Here is a 24,919-nt window from a genome sequence, read left to right as displayed (position 1 = left end):
TTCTTTTAAGAGTATCTATAAGGAGAAGGCAATGGCACCCCACTCCAATACCCTTGCCTGGAAAATCCCATGGACGGAGGAGCCTGGTGGGCAGCCATCTATGGGGTCGCACAGGGTTGGACACAACTGAAGCGACTTAGCAGCAGCATAAGCTTCCACAGAGCAAATAAACTATAGTTTAAGTGTTTGTGGTTGCTCAGTGATGTCTGGCTCTTTGAGACCCCTATGGACTGTAGTCCGTCAGGCTCCTCTGTCCATGGGATTCTCCAGGCAAGAATACTGGAGTGGGTAGCCATTCCCTTCTCCAGGGGATCTTCCTAACCCAGGTCTTCTGTATTGCAGATGGATTCTTCACCATCTGAGCCACCAGGGAAGCCCAGGAGAATGACCCTGGATATGTTTAAAAATGCAGATTCCCAAGGCCCAAACCCACCATGTGGTTATTCAGTAGGTCGGGATTGTGCTCAGAAATGACATGTTATAAGCATCTCAGTGATTTCACACATACAGTTCGCGAATCACCCTTCCAGAAACACTGAACCTGTGTGATTTCATTGATTAGCAGCAGTCTGTACGTCTGTGAGATTTGCCTAAAGATAGAATGTTTCCATATGTAATTGGAGAAAATAAACATATTCAAATACAGATTATCTCTGCATGAGGATACATTGATAAGAGACACCTACCATGGGAAGAATTACTAAGGGGCAAACTCAGTGGGGCTGAGACCACAGTCAAACAATAAACCTTTACTTTAATCACTGCCAGAGGAGGCATGAATCAGCCTCGGGCAACCAAGACTGAGGGTCTCAGCCGTGTGTCCTGAGCCTGGAGCTGACTCTCTCATATCCCTCCCCATAGATTTCCATTTTGAAAACTTTTGTCTGCATCTTAGATTTGGGTGACAAGCAGAGGAAACACAAGGGTGTTTCTACAGCCTCACAAAGAAGACCAGGGTTGCAATGTTCATCTTCATGACCTGGAGGAGGCAGAAATGAAGCAGGATTCCAGCCCTGCCTCAGTCCAGAATCCTCCTCCGGAATCCTCCTCTCTTGGACCACGGGAGGGTTTCCTCTGAGTTTGTGAGAGCAGCTTAGAAATGGAAAGTGAAAGTGTTGGTCGCTCAGTCATGCCCCACTCTGCAACCCCATGGACTGTAGCCCGCATGGCTCCTCTGTCCACGGGATTCTCCAGGCAGTAATATTGGAGTGGGTTGCCATTCCCTTCTCCAGGGGGTCTTCCCAACCCAGGGATCAAACCCCAGTCTCCTGCACTGCAGGCAGATTCTTTATTATCTGAGCCGCCAGGGAAGAACCATGGTGGCGAGAGAACCTTTTGTCTGCCAGAAGGGCTGAGATCCTGCGTTCTTCACCTACTGGTGGTGGGGGTGGGGGTGAGGGGTGTTCATCCCTGCACTGATATGATGGACTCAGGTCGTTCTTTCAGGTTCTCCTTGAAGAAGAAGAGGAGGAGGAATGGGAAGAAGGAGAAGGAGGAGCCCCTGCATCTTCTCAGCCCTGTTTCTCCCCATGTGATGTCTTCAGGGCTGGCTGGAGCTGGTGCCAACAGCCTCTCCCCCTCCTCTCTCCCCTTTAAGCAGAGGGCACATCACCCTAAAACACAGGCATATATCCACGCAGTGCTTCCTCTGTGTCCCTGAATACTTCTCTCCAGGCCTACCTGTCTGGGAATGTCTGCAGTCAAGGGCTCCTGGTAACAGCTCTGAGACTCTTGAGTCTGCAGCCATTACCAATAGTTAAATGCTTGAAAGTGCATGAAAGGGCTTCCCCCAGGGCTCAGCAGGTAAAGAATCCACCTGCAATACAGGAGACACAGCTTCAGTCCCTGGGTCAGGAAGATCCTCTGGAGGAGGGCATGGCAGCCCACTCCAGTGTTCTTGCCTGGGAAATCTCATGGACAGAGGAGCCTGATGGGCTTCAGTCCAGGGGGTCACAGAAAGTTGGACGTAACTGAAGTGACTGAACACAGCACAAGTGTGTGAAAAGCAATGCCAGGGAAGAAAGGAAGAGACGGACCATTTACTGAGTGCCTATGCTGCTACTGCTGCTGCTAAGTCGCATCAGTCGTGTCTGACTCTGTGCGACCCCACAGATGGCAGCCCAACAGGCTCCTCTGTCCCTGGGATTCTCCAGGCAAGAATACTGGAGTGGGTTGCCATTTCCTTCTCCAATGCATGAAAGTGAAAAGTGAAAGGGAAGTAACTCAGTCGTGCCCGACTCCTAGCGACCCCATGGACTGCAGCCCACCAGGCTCCTCCGTCCATTGAGATTCTTCACTCAAGAGTACTGGAGTGGGTTGCCACTGAGTGCCTATGAATTGCCACAAACATTAGACATTTTGTCTCTTTGAAATCTCACAAAAATAATTTTTAAAATTATTTCCTTAGTGCTACTACATAGTAAGAGAGTGTGATGTTATTATTATATGGGTATATGTTATAGAGCACTGCCATTGTTTTCATTTCACAAATTAGGGTGTTGTGAAGTTGTATAGCTTGCCAAGGGACCTGGCTGGTGCAGAGCAGATTCAGAATACAGGTATATGCAGCTCCTAAGATTTCTATGTGATACACCAAAGTCCAAACTTGTTCACTCCTGACTTTCTGTAACTCAAAGAAATTGCAGACAGGTATAGTAAGAGCTGTATAGGTGTTTAATATTATATTTCAATAAATATTATTGAAAATATTTCTCCTTCAAACCAATAAACCAAGTGAAATGCAGAATGGTTCAGGAAAGTGTGGGTCAAGGCTTCTTTGGGCTCCAGCAGGAACGTGGGGGTAAGGAAAGGCTCCCAGGAGAACAAAGGATCAGTGAGGAAACGGTGAGGCAGGGAGCAGGGAGCTAAGAAAGGGAAGCTCAGTGAAGGCAAGAAGCTGGTTATCCAGGACTAAGATGAGAAGAGAAATGAAAGGCCTGGGGTTTCTAGAGACTGCACATTGGGATGACAGAGCACAGATGGCAGCCTGGGTGACAGCAGGCCAGAGGGGAGAGCCCAGAGCTGCAGGGCTGGCCACAGGGGTGCTGGATAGAGGAGGGGTGAGCTTAGGCCCTTTGGAACACTTGCCTTTCAGCTGCAGAGTACACTGACTGCCTCAGAAGGATGAAACAAAAACAGGAGGAATTAAAAAAAAAAAAAAAAACAGGAGGAATTAAAAAAAAAAAAACAGGAGGAAAGGGCTGGTGTCTGGGGGGGGGCGGGGAGGGGCACCAAGCCCAGTCCTAGGTCACAGCCCACCCCCCATATGCCCATTCCACTCTTCGCATATCATAAAGAGAGCCCGTGACATAGGGAACAAGACAACTGTCCAATTAAATTAGACCTTCAGGCTGTATTTACTAGACATTTGGGCTTTCCTAGTGACTCAGATGGTAAAGAATCTGCCTGTAATACAGGAGACCTGGTTTGATGTCTGGGTTGGGAAGATCCCCTGGAGAAGAGAATGGCTACCCACTTCAGTATTCTTGTCTGGAGAATCCCATGGACAGAGAAGCCTGGTGGGCTACAGTCCATGGGGCCGCAGAGAGTCAGACACGACTGAACAACTAACACTTCACTAGATATTTAGAGTGGTAAACTGACTGAATTATCTGGAAAATAATTTCAACTCTCCACTGAATTATGCTTGATTGCTTTGCCCTAGCAATCAATGGGCAAAACTTCAGAGTCTGGGGTCCTTTTTCCTGAAAGAGTTAGGTTTTCCTTGGCCCCTCTCAGACCTGGGTACCAGAGTCTGAGGAAACCCTGGAGTAGGAAGGAAGAATAATGGACCTGGGGGAAAAAACACTGGCTCATCTACCCAAAATCAAGGTACATTATGGAAGGAATGTCCTCATCTCATAGAGGACATCCTCTGCTTTAGCGCTTCACCTCTGGGTATCATTTAATAGCAAGACAACTATAAGGAATACACTGTAACAAATTAAATTGCACACAAATACATCACAAACGCACCCTCCGAGCTAAATGATGACCATATATTGTTTTCCCTTTATAATGAAATACAATGGCTTAAAAATTCTCATCGCCAAACCAAATTCATCCTTTGGCACGCTTGTGAAAACAGCGAGGAAGACTCAGTCACTGATGGAAGGACAAGGTGACCTCCGTTCGCAAGCCGGGCCTCGGGAAGTGGGGAAGAGGGGAGGCGAGGACCGCCAGTATCAGCCATCAGGACGTCCTGCTAATAAACGACTTTTTCACTGTCCACACTTTAATTGGTTTACAGCCTTTTCTGTTTATTTATCCATAAGAGCTGCTGCTAAATGGCTCGAGAAGGCGCTCGCCTAATGGCTCGGTATCGCTGCCGGGGCTGTGGGAGGCGAAAGGGGCGCGGGCGTCAGCGGGAGTGAGAGCGGAAATGCATTTCACCTTTAATGGACTTGGCGCTTTTATGACACCCTGAGCCCAGTCCACAGAAGAAACACAACGCACCACCCAGCTCGGTGGCGAGGATCTGTATAAGCCTGATAATCAGGCGATCCCCAAATCTTCTTACCTTGTCCCACCTAATAACAACAAACGGCCGTCTGACCTCGGGTTCTCGGGCCATTTCTTTGGGCAGCCACCAGCAGCAGCAGCAGAAAACGCTTACTGTGGGAGCGGGAAGGTGCGGGCGGCCCACCTTCAGCCCTACCGTCCCCTCCCCAAGTTTGGCGGCGGTGGTCCTGCCCCCACCCTCGCCCTCCCCCCTCCCCGGATTCCCGGATTTTGCCAGCAAGCGCAGGGGGCGGGTTGGCTTTCTGCTGAGTGCCCCTTTCCTTTCTGCAGGACCGAGCAAAAATATTAAATGGGAGCAAATGAAGCATCGAAATGGAGACCAATTTACAGAAATGTGCAATTAGACGAGAAGTGCAAAGTAAACACGTTGGGGAGGAGAGAGGGGGAGAGGGAGAGAGCCGGGGGAGGCGGGCGGCAGCTGAGAGGGAGGCGGGGGCTGCCGTGCGGAGTAGGGGGGCTGCGGAGGGGGCGAGCGAGAGGAGGAGCGGGGAGGGAAAAGGTGCCCGATCTTTGTCCCAAGCGGTGCTGCCGCCTGCTCATAACCACGTCGCCAAGTCAACCCGCGGCGACCGAGCCGATTATCTCCGAGGGTCAACACGCGGCGGCCCGGCCACCCCTCCGGCCCTGCCCTCCGGATCGATGTGGTCGCTCGAGGCCGGCGATAGCGGGTCCTCCGCGGACGCCGGGAACAATGGACTCATTGACGCGGGCGCGGAGAGATTAGGGGCGCGGGTCCCACGGCCTTTCGCTCCCCTGCTCCCTCGGACTACAGGTGGCCCTTTTCCCTGAAGAAATCGCCGGAACTGCCCCCCACTGCCCGCCGCTCTCAGTCGGTGAGAGGGGCGCTCGGAGGGCCCCGGAGCGGAGCGAGTGCCCACCCTCGGGCGGACCCCTCGGTGCCCAGCGCTTACTCACCCCAGTACAGATGACGCCCGCACCAACATCTCACCGCAGAAGGAATCTGCCGAAAAGTTCAGATCCCCAACTAGGTTTTGCTTTTTAATGAAAACGAGGCATATTTCGGGGTAGCGCACGCACTGCCTACGCATTCGTGTGCTTTCCACCAGTCTGTTAAAATCTGGTCAAACCTGGTAAAGGACTGGACGCAGTCTGCAGTTTAGGAAAGTCGGTGCAGTGATTTTCTCTTGCTGGTTCCTGGTGGTCCACCCTCTCTCTTGCCCAGGCTTCTCTGCAAAGGGGTCCGGGGTTTCTAAAACCCGCCTGGCGGTTGGAAGACTACGGCCCTTTCGTTAGGACGCTCAGAATGCCCAGGGCGAAGGGGTCGGTGGCGTGGGTCCGAGGTTTGGTGCCAATGCGACCTCGAGATAGTCCGTGAGCACCACTGGTTTCGAAAAAGCGAAAAAGTGTCTCTATTCAGTGAGGACCCCAGAGTGCTTTCCGAGCACTCCCCTCCCGGGCGTACCTTGTTTCCATCCGACCCAGGAGTCGACTCTCTGCAGCCGCCCAACTCCCGCCAGGTCTCGGGATTCCTGGGGGCCTAGCAGATCTGGAAACAAGGTGCCAGCCCCCTCCCCCAGCCAGACACAAGAAGGGCTGCAACGTCGTTTCCCCCTTGCCCCAGTAGGAACCTGCATTCTGAGTTGACCAAATGACCCTCAGTTCCCCCAAATCAAAAATTAACAGTGCCTTTCAATTAAAAAAAGTTTAAGCCATTGTGAATGCTTCTCAAGTTATAGTTTACACTCCAGAAATCCCCAGAGCACAACCATAGGCAAAAACACACTGCGAATCCTGGATCTTTATGTGTAAGCGCACTGACATCACTCATGATTGTGTACAAATTGCACAAATAAAACAGAACCAAGGGCTTCTGACCTGTAGAGCTGAGGTCTGTGCATTTTTTTGGACCATATTCCCAAACAATATTTTTAAAGTCTGTTTACAACCTCAACATGTGTATACTTGTAAATTATATCAATGAACTAATATGTACAGTATGAAACATACAAGGAAAAACAGACTTTATGATGAAATATATTTCTATAAACGAATAGAAGTTCCTGCCCCACTTTGAATGTTCATTCCGGCCCCACTTTGGCACTGTCCTTTCAAGTGTGTGCAGGAAACCGAGCCGAAGGAGAAACGGAAACATCCAGGGGGCTCGTGGGGACCCGGGTCTGGCTTCTTAAGGCCGCCGGCCAGGCCAATAATGGCCTCAGGCAGAGCCACGTGGGGCACAGCGGAGCCTATGGCGCGGCGGCCGCCCGCCCGTCCCGCCGGCCCCGGGTGCCCTCCGCGAGCCGCGCCGAGCTGTCAAAGCTGCAGGGGTGGCGCCGGGAGTGCCAGCGCCGCGCAGCTCCAAGTCCCCGGCCACAGCTCGTTCTCCCGGGTCCCCAAGCCCGGGCGGCAGCCATGAACCGAGAGGAACAGTACTACGCGGCCACGCAGCTGTACAAGGACCCCTGCGCGTTCCAGCGGGGCCCGGCGCCCGACTTCAGCGCCAGCCCCCCTGCGTGCCTGTACATGGGCCGCCAGCCCCCGCCGCCGCCGCCGCCGCCGCCGTTCCCCGGAGCCCTGGGCGCGCTGGAGCAGGGCAGCCCCCCGGACATCTCCCCGTACGAGGTGCCTCCGCTAGCCGACGACCCCGCGATGGCGCACCTCCACCACCACCTCCCGGCTCAGCTCGCGCTCGCCCACCCGCCGGCTGGGCCTTTTCAGGATGGAGCCGACCCGGGCGCCCTGGAGGAGCCCGGCAGCGTCCAGCTGCCTTTCCCGTGGATGAAGTCTACGAAGGCTCACGCGTGGAAAGGCCAGTGGGCAGGTGAGTCTGGCCCCCCCAGCCGCTCTGTCCTCACCCCGCTCTCTGTTCGACTGCCCCTGTCTCCAAGAGCTTCCCAAGACCCTCTCTCTGTCTGTGACCCCAGCCCCCCACCCCGGATAACCTAGAGTCGCACTAAACCATAGGGGAGCTAACAAGGCCATATTGCACAGAAGCTTTTTTTTTTTCTGGCTCAATCTGGAGCGGCCTTTACTCAGCGCTCTTCCTGGGAGTTTAAACCCCTTCCTTCCCTGTCCACTGAACACCAGGAGCCCGCGCTTCCTGACAGCCTAGGTCTGGCCGAGTTCAAGGCTTCGGACCTTCCAATCCTTGTCCAGCGGGGAGCCCCCCAGCCCAGGACTCCTGGAGTGCCGTCGGGGGAACCGAGCGGGGCTCTGGGATGCTCCGGACCCCGGCTTCAGAGCCCTGGCCTCCTTCTCGCTCTGAATTCCACTCCCCCCACCCCCTTACTGGCGGCTTCTGTGAAGCAAGCCAGACCATCTCAGGGGCACCTAGTAGGTGCAGAGAAGCAAGGGAAGAAAACTGTAGCCAGGCGTGCAGAGGTGTCCAGAGGCCAGGGCTGGGCCGGGAGGGGACTCACCGCAAGGCCGGGGACTGGCCACTCACCCCCGATGGAGAGGCATGGGGAAGTTCACTTACTTTTGAACAAACACAGGCTGCTTCCCAGCAAGGCAGTTTGAGGAGGGAGATGCCCTCCTGGCACAGGCGGCTTGGGAGGCCCCTAGCGCTGGCCGGTACTGGAAAGTCGGCCCGAAGCCGCCCCCACGTCCCTTCCAGGCCCGACCCGGCGGCAGCGAATTCCGGCCGCGCGGCCTGCACCGCCGGCACCGCGTGACCGCTTCCGTGCGGAAGCCCCTTCCAGGCTCACCTGCACTGCAAGTCGTGGACTTTTCTCCTCCTCCCAGCTAACTGTCGGGAGTCGGGGGACGAGGCTGCAGGTGCCCCCACCCCGGAATCCTCGGCCCCTAGTCTGCCGGGCCTGACTGACCTGACTGTGAGCTGGCGAAGCCAGGCGGGTCTTTGGGGGATCCGGGCTTGCCCAGGGTCCCCGGGGCTCGCCTCTCTCAACCTTTCTCCCGAAGGTTCCGTGGGGTCTCAGGCAAGTCCTGAGGCAGGACAGGGTCCAAACTCAGGCTGCAATCTTCCCCCGCGCCAACCAAATCCGGGACGGACCCTTATCCTGCCTGCGCGAAGTTTCGCCAAAGGCCTCAGAGCCTTGGAAAATTCGGGGTTCTCGGGAGGCGGGAAGCCGGCGAGCATGGACCTGGACGGGAAGTCCAGGAGCCGCCTGGCGCACTGGGGACGCGTTTCTCCAATTCCTGGCCCTCCTCCTCAGCTTCCTCAGGAAAAATTCGAGGGAAGTTCTGAAAAAGCCTTTCTGAGGTGGGGTAACTTCCCCACCTCCTGGACTCCTGTGGACGGAAGGGGTCACAGTGTAAAACCTGAAGGAAAGATAGCAGCGGAGGTGATGGGGGGAGCTCTGGAAGGATGACATTCCTGGATTGGAGGACTAAGGTCAGAGAGACCTGTGCCAGCGGGCCCTCCGACCTGGGGGAGGGCCCCCCTCCAGCCAGGATGCTGCTGCACCAGCTCAGTCCTCCCTGGAAACTCTGAAGGAACCCAAATTCAAGGTCTGTGACCCCTGCCTGGCTGCTCCTAGAGGGGCTTCACGCCCCTGGGGAGAAAGAAGTGACCCAAAGGGCTTTTATTCACAGATCAATCGGGTATGATTATTAATAACAATAGGAACTTCCAAAACCTTCAACCTAAAAAAGGAACTACATCCACCTTACTGGTGGGCTTGCCCCTAAATACCGTCCCACCTCCCATGCCTCAGAGAAAGGTACAAACTGACCTCTTCCCTTTTCTGACCACCAGCAGCCTCCATCCAACACCTTCATGTTCACTCAGTCACTCAGTTGTGTCCGACTCTGCAACCCCACGGGCTGTAGCCCGCCAGGCTCCTCTGTCCGTAGGATTCTCCAGGCAAGAATACTGGAGTGGGTAGCCATGTCCTCCCCTAGGGGATCCTCCCAACCCAGGGATCAACCCCTCATCACTGGCAGGCGGATTCTTCACCGCGGAGCCACTGCGGGAAGCCCATCCTACACCAGGGTCCCTGAGTTAGTGGGCCCTTCGGAGCCTCTCAGAGCACTGTGGTGAGGCTGGTGAAAACGGGCCCAAGCCCTGCAAGATTGCGGGTTGAATTTACGGACTCTGAAGGAGTTCTTTTTTTTTTAACATATTTTTTTAATTGGAGGATAATTGCTTTACAATATTGTGCTGGTCTCTGCCATACATCAAAATGGCTCCCTCATTTTTCTCGAAAACCAAGAAAGGCTTGAAGTGTTAAGATTCTGAGATGTCCCCAGCAAGCAGGACTCCGCTGACTCAGACCTGAGCCTACTCCTTGGCTTCTGGGCACCCCCTTTCAGTCTGGGGGAAAACCCTAGCGGGTTGTACAGGGTGGTTAACCCTCCTAGCAAACACACACACTAGCTTTTCAACTCTAGCGGACAGGCATAGGAGAAATGTCTGCTCTACGAAGGAAATGATGACTTTGGCCTGTTCCTGGTGTTCTGGTGGAACCCACAGCCCCAGAGTCCACAGCCCTGGCGCAGCTGGTGTCTCATCCAGAAAGGAAAATATTAGGACTTGGAGGCTTGCAGCCACGGTGAGCTGCGCTAATCCACCGGGCTGGGCCTGGCTGTTTCTTCTTTGGCCTGGGGTTCCTCTACGACCCACCACTGCCACCTCCCCAGTGGGGTACCCAGATCCCCAGTAGGGGGTCAGGCCTGAGCCTCCCCTCCCAAGGAGTCTCTCCTCTCATTTCCGCCAGTATTTCAGGCCCTGGATGCAGAGGCTGGGGCTGATGACAGTGACCATCCCTCGGGCTCAGAATGGTTCCCCTTCTGATCCAGGGCAGGGGCCCAGTCGAGATCAGAATAACAAATGCAGAGAATCTACCAGCTCTTGAGTTGGTGCTGATCACAACAACATAACTCTATAGAGAGATATGTGATATAACATATGAGATACAACAATACATGTCATAACCTCCAGATTCTTATTAGCTCAAGGTCTTTCCAACTGAAGGGTGCATCCATTTGTTGGTGAAATTCATTTACTGTGTTGAGACCTCTTTATTTATTTTTTAATGAACTAGTAAACTCCAGAATGTGCCCACAATGTGGGAGACCTGGGTTTGATCTCTGGGTTGGGAAGATCTCCTGGAGCAGGGCATGGCAACCCACTCCAGTATTCTTGCCTGGAAAATCCTCATGGACAGAGGAAACTGGTGGGCCCCAGGCCATGGGGTCACAAAGAGTTGGACATGACTAAGCACAACCCAGTAAACAATAGGGAAAATTAGACAGCATCGTATGTGGTAAAGTTTGGTTTAATGTCCTAGATACTTTATATGTCAATTATATATCAGTGTGTGAATTGATTTGAAATACATTTCTTACTACAAGTCGTCATCAGAAAGGTTTTTTAAGTCCTTATTTAAAGACATTTTTTGCCTTTGTAGAATCCAGTTCCTTTAGATTCTTATTATGTGCATTTTGGGCTTCCCTGGGAACTCAAACAGTAAAGAATCTGCCTGCAATGCAGGAGACCCGGGTTTGATCCCTGGGTCGGGAAGGGAAGATCCCTTGGAGAAGGGAATGGCAACCCACTCCAGTATTCTTACCTGGGAAACTCCGTGAATAGAGCATCCTGGTGGGCTACTGTCTGTGGGGTTGGACAGGACTCTGCCACTAACACTTTCACTTTTTCACTCTGTGCATTTTAATCAGCATCAACCCAAACAGGGTGATTCTAGAACCACTGGTTGTTAGAGCCACTGGGAAATAAAGGACCTCCAAGAAAAGCCTTACTAGTAAAGGCCTTTGAGCCCCAGACTGTACTCATGGACAGATGGTTGGACCTCTGCGGCCAGAGCGGCTGGGAAAGGGCCAGAGCCGAAGGATCGGGCTGCAAGGGTGGGAGCAGGCGGCAGGAGCCAGGGGTGGAGGGGCCCACATTCACGTGCGGTGTCGCCCGCAGGCGGTGCCTACGCAGCAGAGCCGGAGGAGAACAAGCGGACACGCACCGCCTACACCCGCGCGCAGCTGCTGGAGCTGGAGAAGGAGTTCCTTTTCAACAAATACATCTCCAGGCCGCGCCGCGTGGAGCTGGCCGTCATGCTGAACTTGACCGAGAGGCACATTAAGATCTGGTTCCAAAACCGCCGCATGAAGTGGAAGAAGGAGGAGGACAAGAAGCGCAGCTGCGGACCCCCGGCGGCGGGAGGTGGGGACGCGGAGCCTGAGCAGGACTGCGCGGTGACTTCGGGCGAGGAGCTGCTAGCGCTGCCGCCCCCGCCGCCACCTGGGGGTGCCGTGCCGCCCGCGGGCCCCGCCGCCGCCCGAGAGGGCCGCCTGCCGCCAGGCCTTAGCGCATCGCCGCAGCCTTCCAGTGTCGCGCCCCTGCGACCGCAAGAATCTCGGTGAGAGACTCGCCCAGGCGGTAGGAGCGGACCCAGGACCCCGGGTGTGACCACCGGTCCAGGCTGCAGGGGAGAACTCGGGGGTTCTGAGGCGCCCATGACCACTGGGAAGCCGTGGGGAGACGCTGCTCCCCTCCCCCTGGAGAAGAGACGTTCTCTGTAATGTCCGGGGCCCCTTCGTGTGAAACTGCTGGGACTGGCAACGTCTGGGCTGTTGAACCTCTTTTTAGAGAAGCCAACTCTTCAAAAAGACCATAAAAAATATACAGATAGGAACCTTGCCCCAACACAAGCAGGCGAGCCGGCTGGAGCCCCTTCATCTGCCCGGAAACAGAGCCATTTTTACTCTAAAGGTCCCTCTGCCTTTACCTTTAGAAATAACTGAAAGGAAACATCCGAGGTTTCAAAGACCTAGTGAAATGGATGCCCGTTTCCTCCTCTTCTCTTTTAATCTTTTCATCAGAACCAGGCACCTCACTGCACATCCTTCGGACTCCACTTCTTTTCTCTGAAGAAGAGACCGCCTCCAAGGGGTCGCTGGGTAGCAGCAGGGCTAGGGGGTAGGGGTAACCCCATTGTTCCTATGTACAACCCATCCCTCCCCCCCCACCTTGGTGAGGTGGGAGGGACCTGGAGGTTTGGGGGAGAAAGAGGCCCCCTGATCAATTGCTGAACAGAGATACGTGGGTGTGCATTTAGTTCCTGGTCTCTTGGCAGGGAAGACTGCGGAGGTAAGCAGGGGGGCCTGATTCACCTTGGAAACTATGGAGAGTGTGATTTCCACATCCTCAGAGATGATGAAAGCTTATGTGGTTGGGGAGCTTGGGGGAAAAAAATGGCTATTTTTATTTAAAGTTTTTAAATTACCTCACAGTTCACAGGTCTGTGGTTTCCAGGTCAGTTGGTTGTTTCAGGGTCTGGGTCTCGTCTTGAGGTGATGTTTGTGGGAAATGATAAATAAATACAGATAATTGGGAAGAGATCATGACTGATTCCCCTTGCTTTGTATCGAACCCGTTTTGTGGAGCAATGATTCCAGTTCATTAAAAAAAAAATTAAAGCAGCATATTTTCTTTGGCACTAACCAGAGAAAAGTCAGTAATTAAGACACCACCTTTGGGTTATGAGGTTGAGAAAGCCTATCAGTGGGAGGATTTTCAGATTTATTTTAAAGTTAGGAGTCACTTTTTTTTTTTTTAATTTTATTTATGGCTCTGCAGGCTCTTCATGCTGCCTGGGCTTTTCTCTAGCTGCGGCTAGCAGGGGCTGCTCTCCAGTGGGGGCGGCGTGGGCTTCTCACCGCGGTGGCTCTTCTTGTTGCGGAGCATGGGCTCTGGTGCCCACAGACCTCAGTTCTGCGGCTCCCGGGCTCGAGACCCCGGCCCAGTGGCTGTGATGCATGGGCTCAGCTGCTCTGCCACGTGCAGTCTTCCCAGACCAGGGGTGGAACTCGCGTCCCCTGCTTTGGCAGGGGGGCGATTCTTTACCATTGAGCCGCCAGGAAAGCCCTCAGGCGTATTTTAGACTAGTTTTCCAGGCTCCTATCTGGTGAGAGAGGCCTGGGAGCCGGGAGTCCTCAGCCACAGTGTTGGCTCTGCCATCAAAAGCTCTGGGGCCTCTAGCAAGCACCTGCCCCTCCCTCAGTCGTGTCTGACTCTTTGCCCACCAGGCTCCTCTGTCCATGGGATTTCCCAGGCAAGATTACTGGAGGAGTCACTTCTGAAGATGAATTAATTTTTTAGGCACCAGAGATGAGGGGTTTGGAGATGGGGGGCTGTCCATGAATAGGTACAGTGTCAGAGCTGCCTCCCTGCACCGCTGGCACCCAGGCGGTCAGAGAAACGCCCAGAGCTGGCGGTCCTGGATGAGTCTCCCGCCCCTGGAGCCCGGGGGCCAGGAGGTTTGTGTTGTGGGCACACAGGCCGCAGTTCTATGGGCTCCCGACCTCCAAACACCCGCTCCCCGCCACGACCCTTGGACGGGCCGCTGGCCCAGCTGCATGCCTGAAGGCGCCTCCCAAGCGTTCCCACCGGACGGTCCTGAGACATGGACTCAAGCCCAAGAGTCGATGATATTTTCTTTAGCAAAAAGATGAAAGGTTTGTTTCGTTGGTGGTTTTTGCTTCTGCTTGTTTTGCTGTTTTGTTGTCACTGGGTTGTTTTGCTTTTTGTTTTTCTGAGAGAAATCCAGTCGCAATGTCCAAAGAAAAGCAGGTTCTGTGGATCAGAAAGGACCTCTTCCTCGTCAGTGAGACACCTCACAAGGCCAGGCAGTGCCCTCGCCCTGCAGCCTCTGTGCACCTGCCTGGGCTCGCGAGTCCAGCACCTCTGGGTTCAGACCTGGGGTCCCTCAAACACGGGCTGCGACTCTGATAAAATGACTCCACTTCCCCGTGCCTGGGCTTCCTCATCTGAAACGTGGACGCACCTCACCAAAGAACACAAGCAACGCGCTTAATTCAGTGTCTAGAAAATAGTTATCCCTGTAAAATGGTTGTTTTACAACGGCGGTCGTTTTCTGGGCAACTACAGCTGCAGTCCTTTGCGGGTCCCCACAGGCTCTCTCTTTCGACAGATCCCCTCTTGATCACGTACCCACTGACCTTTACTGCGCGCCGCCCCACCTCGTAAATACTGCCCGCAGCATCCCTGACCAGGTAGCTGTCTTCTGGGGAGGAGATACTGCGGAGAGCGGACCCTCTGGAGCTCGGCCTCCCAGTTGGTGGAGGTAAGGGGATTTGAGCTCAGAGACCAAGGAGATGTTGAGGTTTCCCGCGGGGACTCTGGGTTCCAGGGTTCCGCATCCCAAGGAGAAGCCCGGGCAGCCGGGGCGGGCTCGGGAGTGGAGAGCGCGGTCTGCCTCCGGCCTGCCTGCGGCCTCCAGCTTCACCGGGCCGACGCCTCCGCGCAGAAGCCCGGCTTTCACTTCTGCCTCCCCGGCCTCCAATCACCTTCTATCCCTTTAGCTACGCGGGCCCAGGGGCAAATCCCTGAGTTCTCCGTTTCCTCTGTCTTCCCAGACGGTAAAGAATGCAGGAGACCCGGGTTCGATCCCTGGGTCAGAAAAATCCCCTGGAGGAGGGCATGGCAACCCACTCCAGTATTCTGGTCTGGAAAATTCCATGCACAGAGGAGCCTGGTGGACAATAGTCCATGGGCTCGGGGTCGCAAAGAGTCGGACACGACTGAGCGACTAATATTCTGGAATATAATGGGCTCAACGCGAGGATGAAATAAGATGGTGTCTTTCAAGTTTATTGCCGGCCCAGCGCAGTGTTGGGGGAGGCCGAGAGGAGATGCTGTTGCCAGTGGAGGCCAGCCCCCCAGGAGACCCTGGAGATCCAAGGAGGCGGCGGAGGGCGGGCCCGACTCACCAGGTGGGCCTGGAAGACAGCGAGGAGGGGAACGAGCTCCGTCGGAGCCACGCGGGGCCTCACCTGACCGGATGGGGCGCGGGGTCCGACACCCCCGGCCGCCCAGGTCCAGACCCGAGTGTGGCTGGACGTGCGCTCCCAGTCCGCGTGGCCGCCCTCGGCCGTGAGCTGGCGGATGCGAACCGCCGGCTGAAGACGCCCGGAACTGCCAGACGAAACCCCGCGCGGCCCAGGTCCCCCGGGTGAGGAGGCCTGAACGACGACAAGCCCTCCCTGGAGCCCGAAAAAAGTCAGCCGGCCGGGGCTCAAGGGACCGCCGGGTGCCGGGACCCACGGTGACCGCGGTACCTACCTCCCTGGTGGGGCCAGCGGCCTCCCTCCGCTCCTGGGAGCGGTGCGCTCGTCCTCGCGGTGGACACTCGGAGCCCGGGCGCCCGGACTGCGGCCCCGGCGCGGAGGAAGACGGGGCAGGTCTGAGCATCCACGCCCGCTGCCCGGCGCAGGGCATCCGCGCGGGACCGCGGACCCCACCTCTCCGCCCGGAATCTGCCGTCCGCCATGAGGTACCATCGTGGAGCCGCGGCACCGTCCAGGCTCAGCCACAGCTGCCCTCCCGGATTCGTTGGTCCCGCGCCACACCACCACCACCAGGAGCCAGGGAGGGCGCGAGACGTGTTGAACCCCGGGCCTCCCGGTGCAGAGCATCGGGATCTCGGTACGGGGCCACAGTGCTCAAAATCCCCTTTTCTCTTGCGGTATTATTCCTTCCCGTAGGTTTGCTAACGGTTTAACCAAGAAGTTCTCACATTAAAAGCCAAGTTCATACCACACGATAACCACAAATGAAATCGAGGTGATTTCGGGGTGTGGCATCTGTAATTCTCTCGCCCCTTCAGATCCGGGCCTGGCGCCTAAATGCGCTCTTGACTGGGCTCCTCCTCTGGGCCGGCGCCTACAGTGCTTGCCCTGAAAGCACCCAGTTTTGGAAAGCGGGGTCACCTGTCCTCCTGATGTCCCTCACAGTCACGCAGATTGGATTGATTATCGGTGAATTTATCACGGTAAATAGGAGTCACTCGGGTTCCTCTAATTTCTCCCTTTGCACAACAAAGGCTGTGTTGATTTCCCAGATTAATCTTGACCCTCTTAGGCCAGCGCTGTCACTCTCTGCATATGCTCTCCTTCAGCTAATTCTGTTCAGTGCATTTGCTGAGGTGAAATCTATTACAGTGCCCTTTGCCTTTGTTCCTTCATTCCCATTCTCTTCCTCCTTTTCTTTCGCTCCAGATCTGTTTCTCTGTAGGTGTGCATATATGCCTTAGGGTGAGCTTCCATCTTCATTTCTCGGTTTGTCCGTTGGCCTGTGTGCATTTGTGTGCGTGTGTTTAGGAAGTGTCTTACGTGGATTGCAGTGATGGCACTGATCAGTGTGTGTGTAGGGACCAGGGACACCTTCCTATACACTTTTTTCCCCCGACCCAGGACAGCCTGAGGACATTGCTTCTGACCCAAACTGGCCCTTCAGGTAATTGTGTCAATTTTGTGTTGACACAGTGTTTTCGGGCAGGAAAATCAGTCTTCAGAAGAACACATGTTGGGGACTTGAGTAGAAGCTGGCTGATGGCTCAAGTATTGCACGATTGCCTAAGGAATTGAAATTGTTTTTCTAAGAAAAACGTTCACAACTGAATCTTTCATACTTCAAAGACAGAGAAACCATCCTGAAAATCCAGTACTTTGAAGGGTCAGAAGAGGGAAGTTGACACTAATCAAATTTTACTCAAAGCCATTCTGACAAGCTAGATGTGGGAGCAATGAAACTAACGGGACACTGAGGCAGTGCAGCAGGAAGCAGAAGGGCTTCCTGGCACCAGAACTGGGAGTGATGGAGCCTCTCAACCGGCAGCCAGCTTTCAGGAAAATTACCACCGGAGGATGGCTTGAGCCACAGGGAGTGATTTCCGTTGACTCCTAGTAGGAAAAAGAGGTGAAGCTCTACAAACAGTGGCTACCAGTAGCTGTTTTAAGAGTGAAAGTGACTGATATGGGTCTTTTGGATTACGTAGTGATTACCTATCAATGCCAAGTTCCCTTATTAAACTGTGCTATGTTTATATATCATGAAAGAGAATAGGTGTAATCAAATTTTATTTCTTTTTAAGTTGAAATTATTTTTCTTTATAAGTGAAACGCAATGACTTTTATAGTCTTTATTTTTTTGGCCGCATCATGTGGTATGCAGAATCTTAATTCCCTGACCAGGGATGGAACCCAGGCCTCCTGCATTGTGAGCACGGAGTCAACCACTGGCCTGCTGGGGAAGAACCTATAATTCACTTTCCAGTAGAGTTGCTTAGAGTCTTTCCCTAAATGCAGAACATGTGGACACCTTAAATATATGCCTTTATCAGAATGCAGTCAAGATTCTTACCTGTATCATAGAACACACTGAACTCTCACATCTAGTCATAATTACACACATAAAGTTGTAACAGTATTTTTACTGTGATTAATTTATAGCAATTGAAAATCTGTTATTTTTCTGAATTCTCAATTAGTCTTACACCCAAGGGAATGAGAATTTGAAAAACCATTTATCCTATTTACACATGCTCTTAAAAATTCATAAGTTTCACATGTCTAGATATGTCTGGAAATACTGCTAATTTGAAACTGATATATTACATGGAACTATTTCCACCTTGGAAATGCAATAAATGTATATCTAGAAATGCAATAAAAGGTATAAAATAAGCTCCAAGGTTTAAAAACAAATAGAAAATACAATTGAATTTATTATAATAAACAAACATATTATTTTAATTTAATGTTGAAAGTCTAATTTGCTAGACCAGAAGTACAGTAGATTATTTCTCCTCTTGATGAGGAGACACAAGAACACACAGAAGTTATAAAGCACAAGTCAGCTTTCATGCTGCCCAATATCCTGAGATCCAGTGGAGGAGAGAGGGAAGGATATCTGGAGAAATACAGAGATTAACAGTGCTGTTTCTCAGTGCTCTGGTCAGGGTTTAACTTCTCTTTTTGCATCTACTATTTGTGGCAATTCTGAATGAGGGAAAATAACTTAATCCCTTTGAGCTTGTCTACTTTTCTGTGAATTACTGATAATGACACCTCTTATGATTGATCTGCAATCTGCATGCATGCTCATTCATGTCCAACTCTTTTTTGACCCTGTGGACTGTAGCCCACTAGGCTTCTCTGCCCATGGTATTTTTCCCAGCAAAAATACTGGAGAGGGTTGCCGGTCCCTCCTCTGGGGGATCTTTGCCACCCAGGGATTGAACCCATGTCTCCTGCATTAGCAGGCGGTTCTTTACCCCTGAGCCACTTGAGAAGCCCATCCTCATGTGATTGCTGAGGGTTAAATGAAATCATGTGTGTAGAGTGCATACATGGGTGATCATGTGTGTACAGTACATTCATGGGTGGTTGGTGTGTTTCCTCCAGAAACTGAGATCATTCACATCTCACTTAAGCAAGGACAGCACTTTGCTCAGTGGACCTCAGAGGTGACAACAAGTGACACGAAACAGATGTGTGCCCTTTTATCTGGGACCTCAGAGCCTCCCTCTGATGGGGAGCTAGGTCTCATCCCGAATCTTCACAAGAGAGTGTGTGGACTGAAAAACCACATTGGTGATGACCAGACAGAAGCAAAAATCAACCACCAACTCTATCACAGAGGCAGAAGCCAGTCATGCTGAAGTTACACTTCGGACAGTACTGATGCCCCAGTTATCTAGCAGTATGTGTAAGGCACATATGTTTTAACTAATTTAGGTACTGTCTGATGACCAAAGAAAGTGTCTTGACAAAGGGGAATTTGTTTAGGGGCCCCCAGGCTCCCCAAGATAGGTGATTGTCCCAGACCTCCTTAATAAGTCATTTCCTTTGATGTTATTGTGTGGTTAGGTTTGGCTGTGACTACTGGAAACCCAAAATATCCGAGGTTGAAGAGTGAAATTAATTTCTCTCCTATATGGAAGTGTGGAGACAGGTGATTCAGGACTGGAATATTGCTCCAGAGTTGCCTGGGGCCCAGGCTTCCCAGGTAGCTCAGTAGGTAAAGAATCCGCTGCCAATGCAGGAGATGCAGGTTCGATCCCTGGGATGGGGAGATACCCTAGAGGAAGGCATGGGAATCTGCCCCAGTATTTTAGCCTGGAAAAAATCTCATGGTCAGAGAAGCCTGGTGGGCTACAGTCCATGGGGTCACAAAGAGTCAGACTCGACAGAATTGACTGAGCACAGCACAGGTTATTCTGACTTCCCTTTCTGATACTGCTATATTTGTCCCCATTTCATGGTTCCATAGGGCCCTCCAGCTACAACACCCACTTTCTAAGCATCAGGAGAAAAGAAACAAGGACAAAGGGTAGGCCCCTGTGATGGGTGGAGTATTGATCCCTGAGAGATGTCCACCTCGTAATCCCTTGAACCTGTGTTCCGTTGTAGCACGAAAGGGTCTTTACAGATGGAGTTAAGCTGGGGACCTTAACTTAATCCTGGATTATCTGGTGGGCCCAGTCTAATCATACAAAACCTTAAGAGCAGAAAGCTTTCTCCAGCTGGATTCCAAGAGATGCAGCAGCAGAAGCGTCAGATTCCATGTATGGCAGGTGCTACTGCCAGCTCTGGGGTGCAGGACCCACGAGCCAGGGCTGGCCAGAGGCCTCCAGGGGCTAAGGGCTGCCCCCAGGTGAAGGTCAGCAAGAGAGTGGTGACCTCGGTATTGCAACCACAGGACCTGGATTCTGCCAGCGACCGGAGTTCTTCCCAGAGCCTCCCTAGCAGAGCCCAGCTGGCCAGAAACTTGACCTTGACCCTTGTGAAACCCAGAGCAGAGAAACCTGCTGGTTGCAGAAACTGAGAGGTAACACACTTGTGTTGTTCTGTGCTGCTGTGCAGTGATGTGTCTGCAACAGTACAAAAGGAATACTGCCCCCTTTTCTTGAATGACACTGCAAGGAAGTGACACCACACCTGCTTACACGTCATGAACAAGACTTCAGTTACATGAAACCACGTGGCTGCACAGCAGGCTGGAAAGTACAGTCTCCATTCTACGTGGTTGTTTGTCTAGTTAAAAACGGGAGGGGGCAGCATTAAAGAAAGAAGGGTATCACACATACTGGGGACAGCTTGATGTCTCCACCACTCTTACCAAGAATCTGCATTGAAAACTTGACATCATAACTTGGTGCCTTCTGCAAAACCCCCAAAATAAACAGTACTCATTGCTGTATACAGCCCTCATGCTGGGATTTAGTGTAAGAAGGAAGTTTGCTTGGACAAACTTGCTTACTTTCATCAGGCTGTGAACACTGTACAAGGTATTGTTTGCCTTGTCTGTTCAAAAACTAAAAGCTAAACTGTGTCTCCCAACCTTGGCTTCTATTTCTGCTTTCACCATTTGTCGCTCTTCCGAACTGTGTGTCAAATGACTGGGTATCTTTAAGTCTGCTTTTTCATTGGTAAATTGGAAGAAATACCCATCTCACAGGATTGTTGTAAGGGTTAAATAACGTATGTAAAAATTACTTTCTGGCATGGAAATGGCCCTTCAGTGTATTTCATGGTGGTGGTGGTTTAGTCACTAAGTCATGTCTGACTCTTGCAACCCCATGGACTGTAGTCCGCCCGGCTCCTCTGTCCACGGGATTCTCCAGGTGAGAATACTGGCGTGGGTTGCCATTTCCTTCTCCAGGGGATCTTCCTGACCCAGGGATGGAACTCTGGTTTCTTACATTGCAGGCAGTTTCTTTGCTGACTGCACTACCAGGGAAGTCCCATATAGTTTATTCTTTTATAATAAAAATATATGGAGGGAAATGTCCCATATTATGATAAATGTCCTCTATGTATTCAAATCCTCTTGTGTATGCATGTGCTAAATCACTTCAGTTGTGTCTGACTCTTTGCAACCCTGTGGACTGTAGCCCACCAGGCTCCTCTGTCCATGGGATTCCCCAGGCAAGAATACTGGAGTGGACTGCTCTGCCTTTTTCCAGGGCATCTCCCTGACTCAGGGATTGAACCTGTGTCTCTTGCATCTCCTGCATTGACAGGCAGGTTCTTTACCACTGAGCCACCAGGGAAGCCCCTCAAATCCTCTTAGGCACATCTAAATCATAGAATATTGGGGTCTGTTCATTCTCCCCTCCAGGACTCTCAAGTCTCTCTCCTCCTCAGCTTCCTCACCGCCTTGGTTCCGCCCCACCCTCCTCCATCTTCACCAGTCCCACTGCAGGAGTCTCACTGGCTCAGGCAGCACCTTCCCCGTGCACCCCACACTTGGCTTAGGCCAAAGGGCTCCTCGGACACAGGGATGTGGTCGTGCCTCTCCATGATGCAGAGCTGCTCATGGGCCTCCATAGTCTGAAGGTCAAGTCCAGGTCCCTCAGGCTGGACTCTCAGGCCCCTTGGTTCTCTGAGTCCATCAGTACTTGTGTGGGTCCCGAACCCCCAGGGCTGCCTCTAAACAACGTTCTTTACCCTCCGACTGAAAAGGCTACCGACTCACCCTTCCTGTGCTCACCTGCCTTCCCTTTTTCCCCCCACCCTTCCTTACACTGAGGTTTATCAAGTAATAGCTCTGCCGGGCTCTGGAGCAGGACCTGGGTTCTCTGTCAAGTCTGCTAGCTCATCAAGCACTGGACATTCTCCATGGACTTCTCCATGGACTTCCAGAGCGTCCCTCTGTGGCAGCTCATTTCTGTGACGCCTGTGAAGCATGTTTCTTGTCTCTGCATCTTGGTGTAGTCCCGGCTCACTCCAGCTGGGCTGGGCCAATGACTTGAACCAGAAAACTGCAGTAAAATGGATGTTGTGCCAGTTTCAGGCCTAGAGGAAGGCCTGGCATATGTGCTTTTGGAAGCCACCTCGCTGATGAGGCTATGTGAAGAGGCTGTGTGGAGAGGAGCTGCCCTGGGACAGATGGAGACAGAAGCCTTGGCCTTGGGGTGTCTCAGCAGAGCCTCTGGAAAACCCCAGTCCAGTCACCATCTGACTGCAGTCATGTGAGGTCGGCAGAGCTGCCCAGCCCAGTCAATGGGAACAACTGTGAGTGTCATGGACCCCTACGTCTGCAGTGCAGTAATGGATGCCTGGGACACCCCTTCCCCAGTGGCTCAGTGGTAAAAAATCCACCTGCAATGCAGGAGATGCAGGAGACGTGGATTTGATCCCTGGGTTGGAAGATATCCTGGAGGAGGGCATGGCAACCCGCTCCAGTATTCCTGCCTAGAGAATCCCATGGATAGAGGAGCCTGGCGGACTACAGTCCATGGGGTCACAAAGAGTCAGACGCAACTGAGTGACTGAGCACTCACGGCACAATAGACACCTCGGACACCACTTCCCCAGGCCCTGCTCCCACCCATTATCCCCATGGTACCTTTGCATTCACACCTTTATCATCTTCCTCGTTACCTGGCATGGTCTTTCTCCTCGAATAGGGAGTGAGTTTCTTAAGGGCAACCCTATTTCTTTATCTGAAAAGATTCAGTATGAAAATAGAAACCACTTGAAGTGTTTCAAACTCAGCACTCACAATGCCATGGAAAGACAAGCCTCCCCTGGACTTTTGGCTTCAGGGTCTTCTTACCATGGTTGTCAGGAGAGGTCTGGAGGCTGCTGACCTCCAGCCCCATGTGGGGGCTGTGGCAGCTCATGGCAGCCCCACATCCGAGAAGATGATGGCCAAACGGTGGAGTGTGGAATGTGACCACGAAGCACTCACAGGATGGGTCAGCAGTGACTATCACAGGAAGAAAGACGCCTGCCCTCTCTCTCTGTCTTCCAGATACTACATGAGTGCATCTCGCTGGTGGAAACTTAACTGTGCCCACTGGCCTTGCTCCTAAGATTTCTGGGAAATGTAGGCTTCAGCCTCCCAGCGAATGCTCAACAGGGGAGCCTGAGGTTAGAGAGACTCATGAGAGCCAATGGACCACACGTGTGCACTTCCAGCTCCCAGCACAACATCTTGGCAGGTGCAGAGTCTTCAGGATAGACTTGCTGAATGAATGGATGAAAATACAAATTAACCAGAGTATCCATCACTCAGTCTCGAGACTTTGATGATGGTCCAGTGGTTAAGACTCTGTGCTTCCAATGCAAGGGGTGTGGGTTCCATCCCTGGCTGGGGAACTAAGATCCCACATGCTACAGAGTACAGCACACACACCCACACACACAAAAGCAGTCAGTGTCACACAAAAAAAACCTCTGCCCTACAACTGTTCCCTGGCTGAGTCAGGTCTGACTCTGGGAACCCACAGACTGCAGCATATCAGACTCCCCTGTCCTTCACTATCTCCCGGAGTTTGCTCAGATTCATGTCCTACAATTACAGGCCTGTTATGAACTTTCCTGTGTTAGATATTGGGAAGGAAAAGGTAAATATATAATTTTTTAAAAATTTTCCCAGGAACAAAATCTGAGCACAGAGTTGAGTCATAGCAAGGGTGGAACACGTGAGTGAATTTTGTAAGGTTCTCACTGTAGTTTGTTGTGGGATCTGTATCTTCTCCCTTGTCATGTAAGTGGTGGTGGTTTAGTCGCTAAGTCATGTCTGATTCATGAGACCCCATGGACTGTAGCCCACCAGGCTCCTCTGTCTATGGGATTCTCCAGGCAAGAATACTGGAGTGGGTTGCCATTTCCTGCTCCAGGGGACCTTCCTGACCCAGGGATTAAACCTGGGTCTCCTGTGCTGCAAGCAGATTCTTTGCCAACTGAGCTATGTAGGCAAATATGGAATCCATTTCAAATGTTAACTTTTCAACCTGTTTTGCAAATTGTAACCAATTTCTCCTGGAAGTAAGGAGGTTGCTTTTCCAAAGCCAGCTTGTAGCTGATTCTCGAAACACAAAGTATGTTTAAAGAAAATAAATCAGCCACAAAGATCAGATTCTTGAAAACAGTCACAACTAAGTCCCATATTGACAGGTAAATTCTATGGCTTCACCTTGAACATTATCTAACCTTGGAGGTTAAATAAAATCACTTCACATATACTATTTATTTATCAGGCTGTCACTTAGGGTGCCATGTAGTTGTCATTTCCTCAGGGATGAGGAATGGGCCAGAAACTCAAGACTCCAGGTGTCTTAGTTCAGCCAGTAATTAGTAAAGGCAGGTGAAAAGCTCATTTTAGCTGTGTTATTTTCACTATTTAAAAATGCAAGTATTTGTGGAGTAACCAAACACATATTAGAAGAGTCCTCATCAATTCCATTAACCTCTAACCTCGTCCACTATAAATCAAATATCTGAGGGTTTGTGAAGCCATATGGCCCATGTACAATTATAAGCACGTCCCCCATGCAAGAGGTTTAGCCATTTGTGAAAACAAGACTAAGGGTTTGTTTTGGAGAAATTAATTGATCTGTGGAATTTTTGTTGTTTGTTTATATTACTGTTGTTGAGAACTTTGAGTTGCTTTACATTAATATGGGCTTCCCTGAAAGAGATGGGAATACCAGACTACCTGATCTGCCTCTTGAGAAATTTGTATGCAGGTCAGGAAGCAACAGTTAGAACTGGACATGGAACAACAGACTGGTTCCAAATAGCAAAAGGAGTACGTCAAGGCTGTATATTGTCACCCTGCTTATTTAACTTATATGCAGAGTACATCATGAGAAACACTGGACTGGAAGAAACACAAGCTGGAATCAAGATTGCCGGGAGAAATATCAAT

General features: G+C 51.9%; 2 protein-coding genes across 2 annotated transcripts in view; one reads left to right on the top strand and one right to left on the bottom strand.

Moving 5' to 3' along the window:
- CDX2 (caudal type homeobox 2) overlaps window positions 1-24,919 on the bottom strand; it is an 86,143-nt gene that overhangs the window by 38,715 nt on the left and 22,509 nt on the right. The gene's annotated exons all lie outside the window — the stretch shown is intronic.
- On the top strand, window positions 6,673-13,441 carry PDX1 (pancreatic and duodenal homeobox 1). The gene is made up of 2 exons (XM_086328498.1): window positions 6,673-7,303; window positions 11,372-13,441. Exons 1-2 carry the CDS (start codon window positions 6,895-6,897, stop codon window positions 11,815-11,817), a joined length of 855 nt encoding a protein of 284 aa, XP_086184624.1. The 5' UTR covers window positions 6,673-6,894; the 3' UTR covers window positions 11,818-13,441.

Source organism: Bos grunniens, chromosome 12, assembly GCF_055505025.1.
Source record: "Bos grunniens cultivar Pamir isolate PY7600 chromosome 12, Bosgru_T2T1.0, whole genome shotgun sequence".
Lineage (NCBI taxonomy): Eukaryota > Metazoa > Chordata > Mammalia > Artiodactyla > Bovidae > Bos > Bos grunniens.
The sequence above is the reverse complement of the archived record's forward strand: the minus strand, read 5'-3'. Positions and strand labels throughout refer to the sequence as shown.

Bases quoted from the DNA above. Each gene is read 5' to 3' on its own strand.
- PDX1 (XM_086328498.1), top strand. From the start codon at position 6,895: ATGAACCGAGAGGAACAGTACTACGCGGCCACGCAGCTGTACAAGGAC. The intron at 7,304-11,371 runs GTGAGTCTGGCC...TGTCGCCCGCAG, and splicing joins GTGGAAAGGCCAGTGGGCAG to GCGGTGCCTACGCAGCAGAG.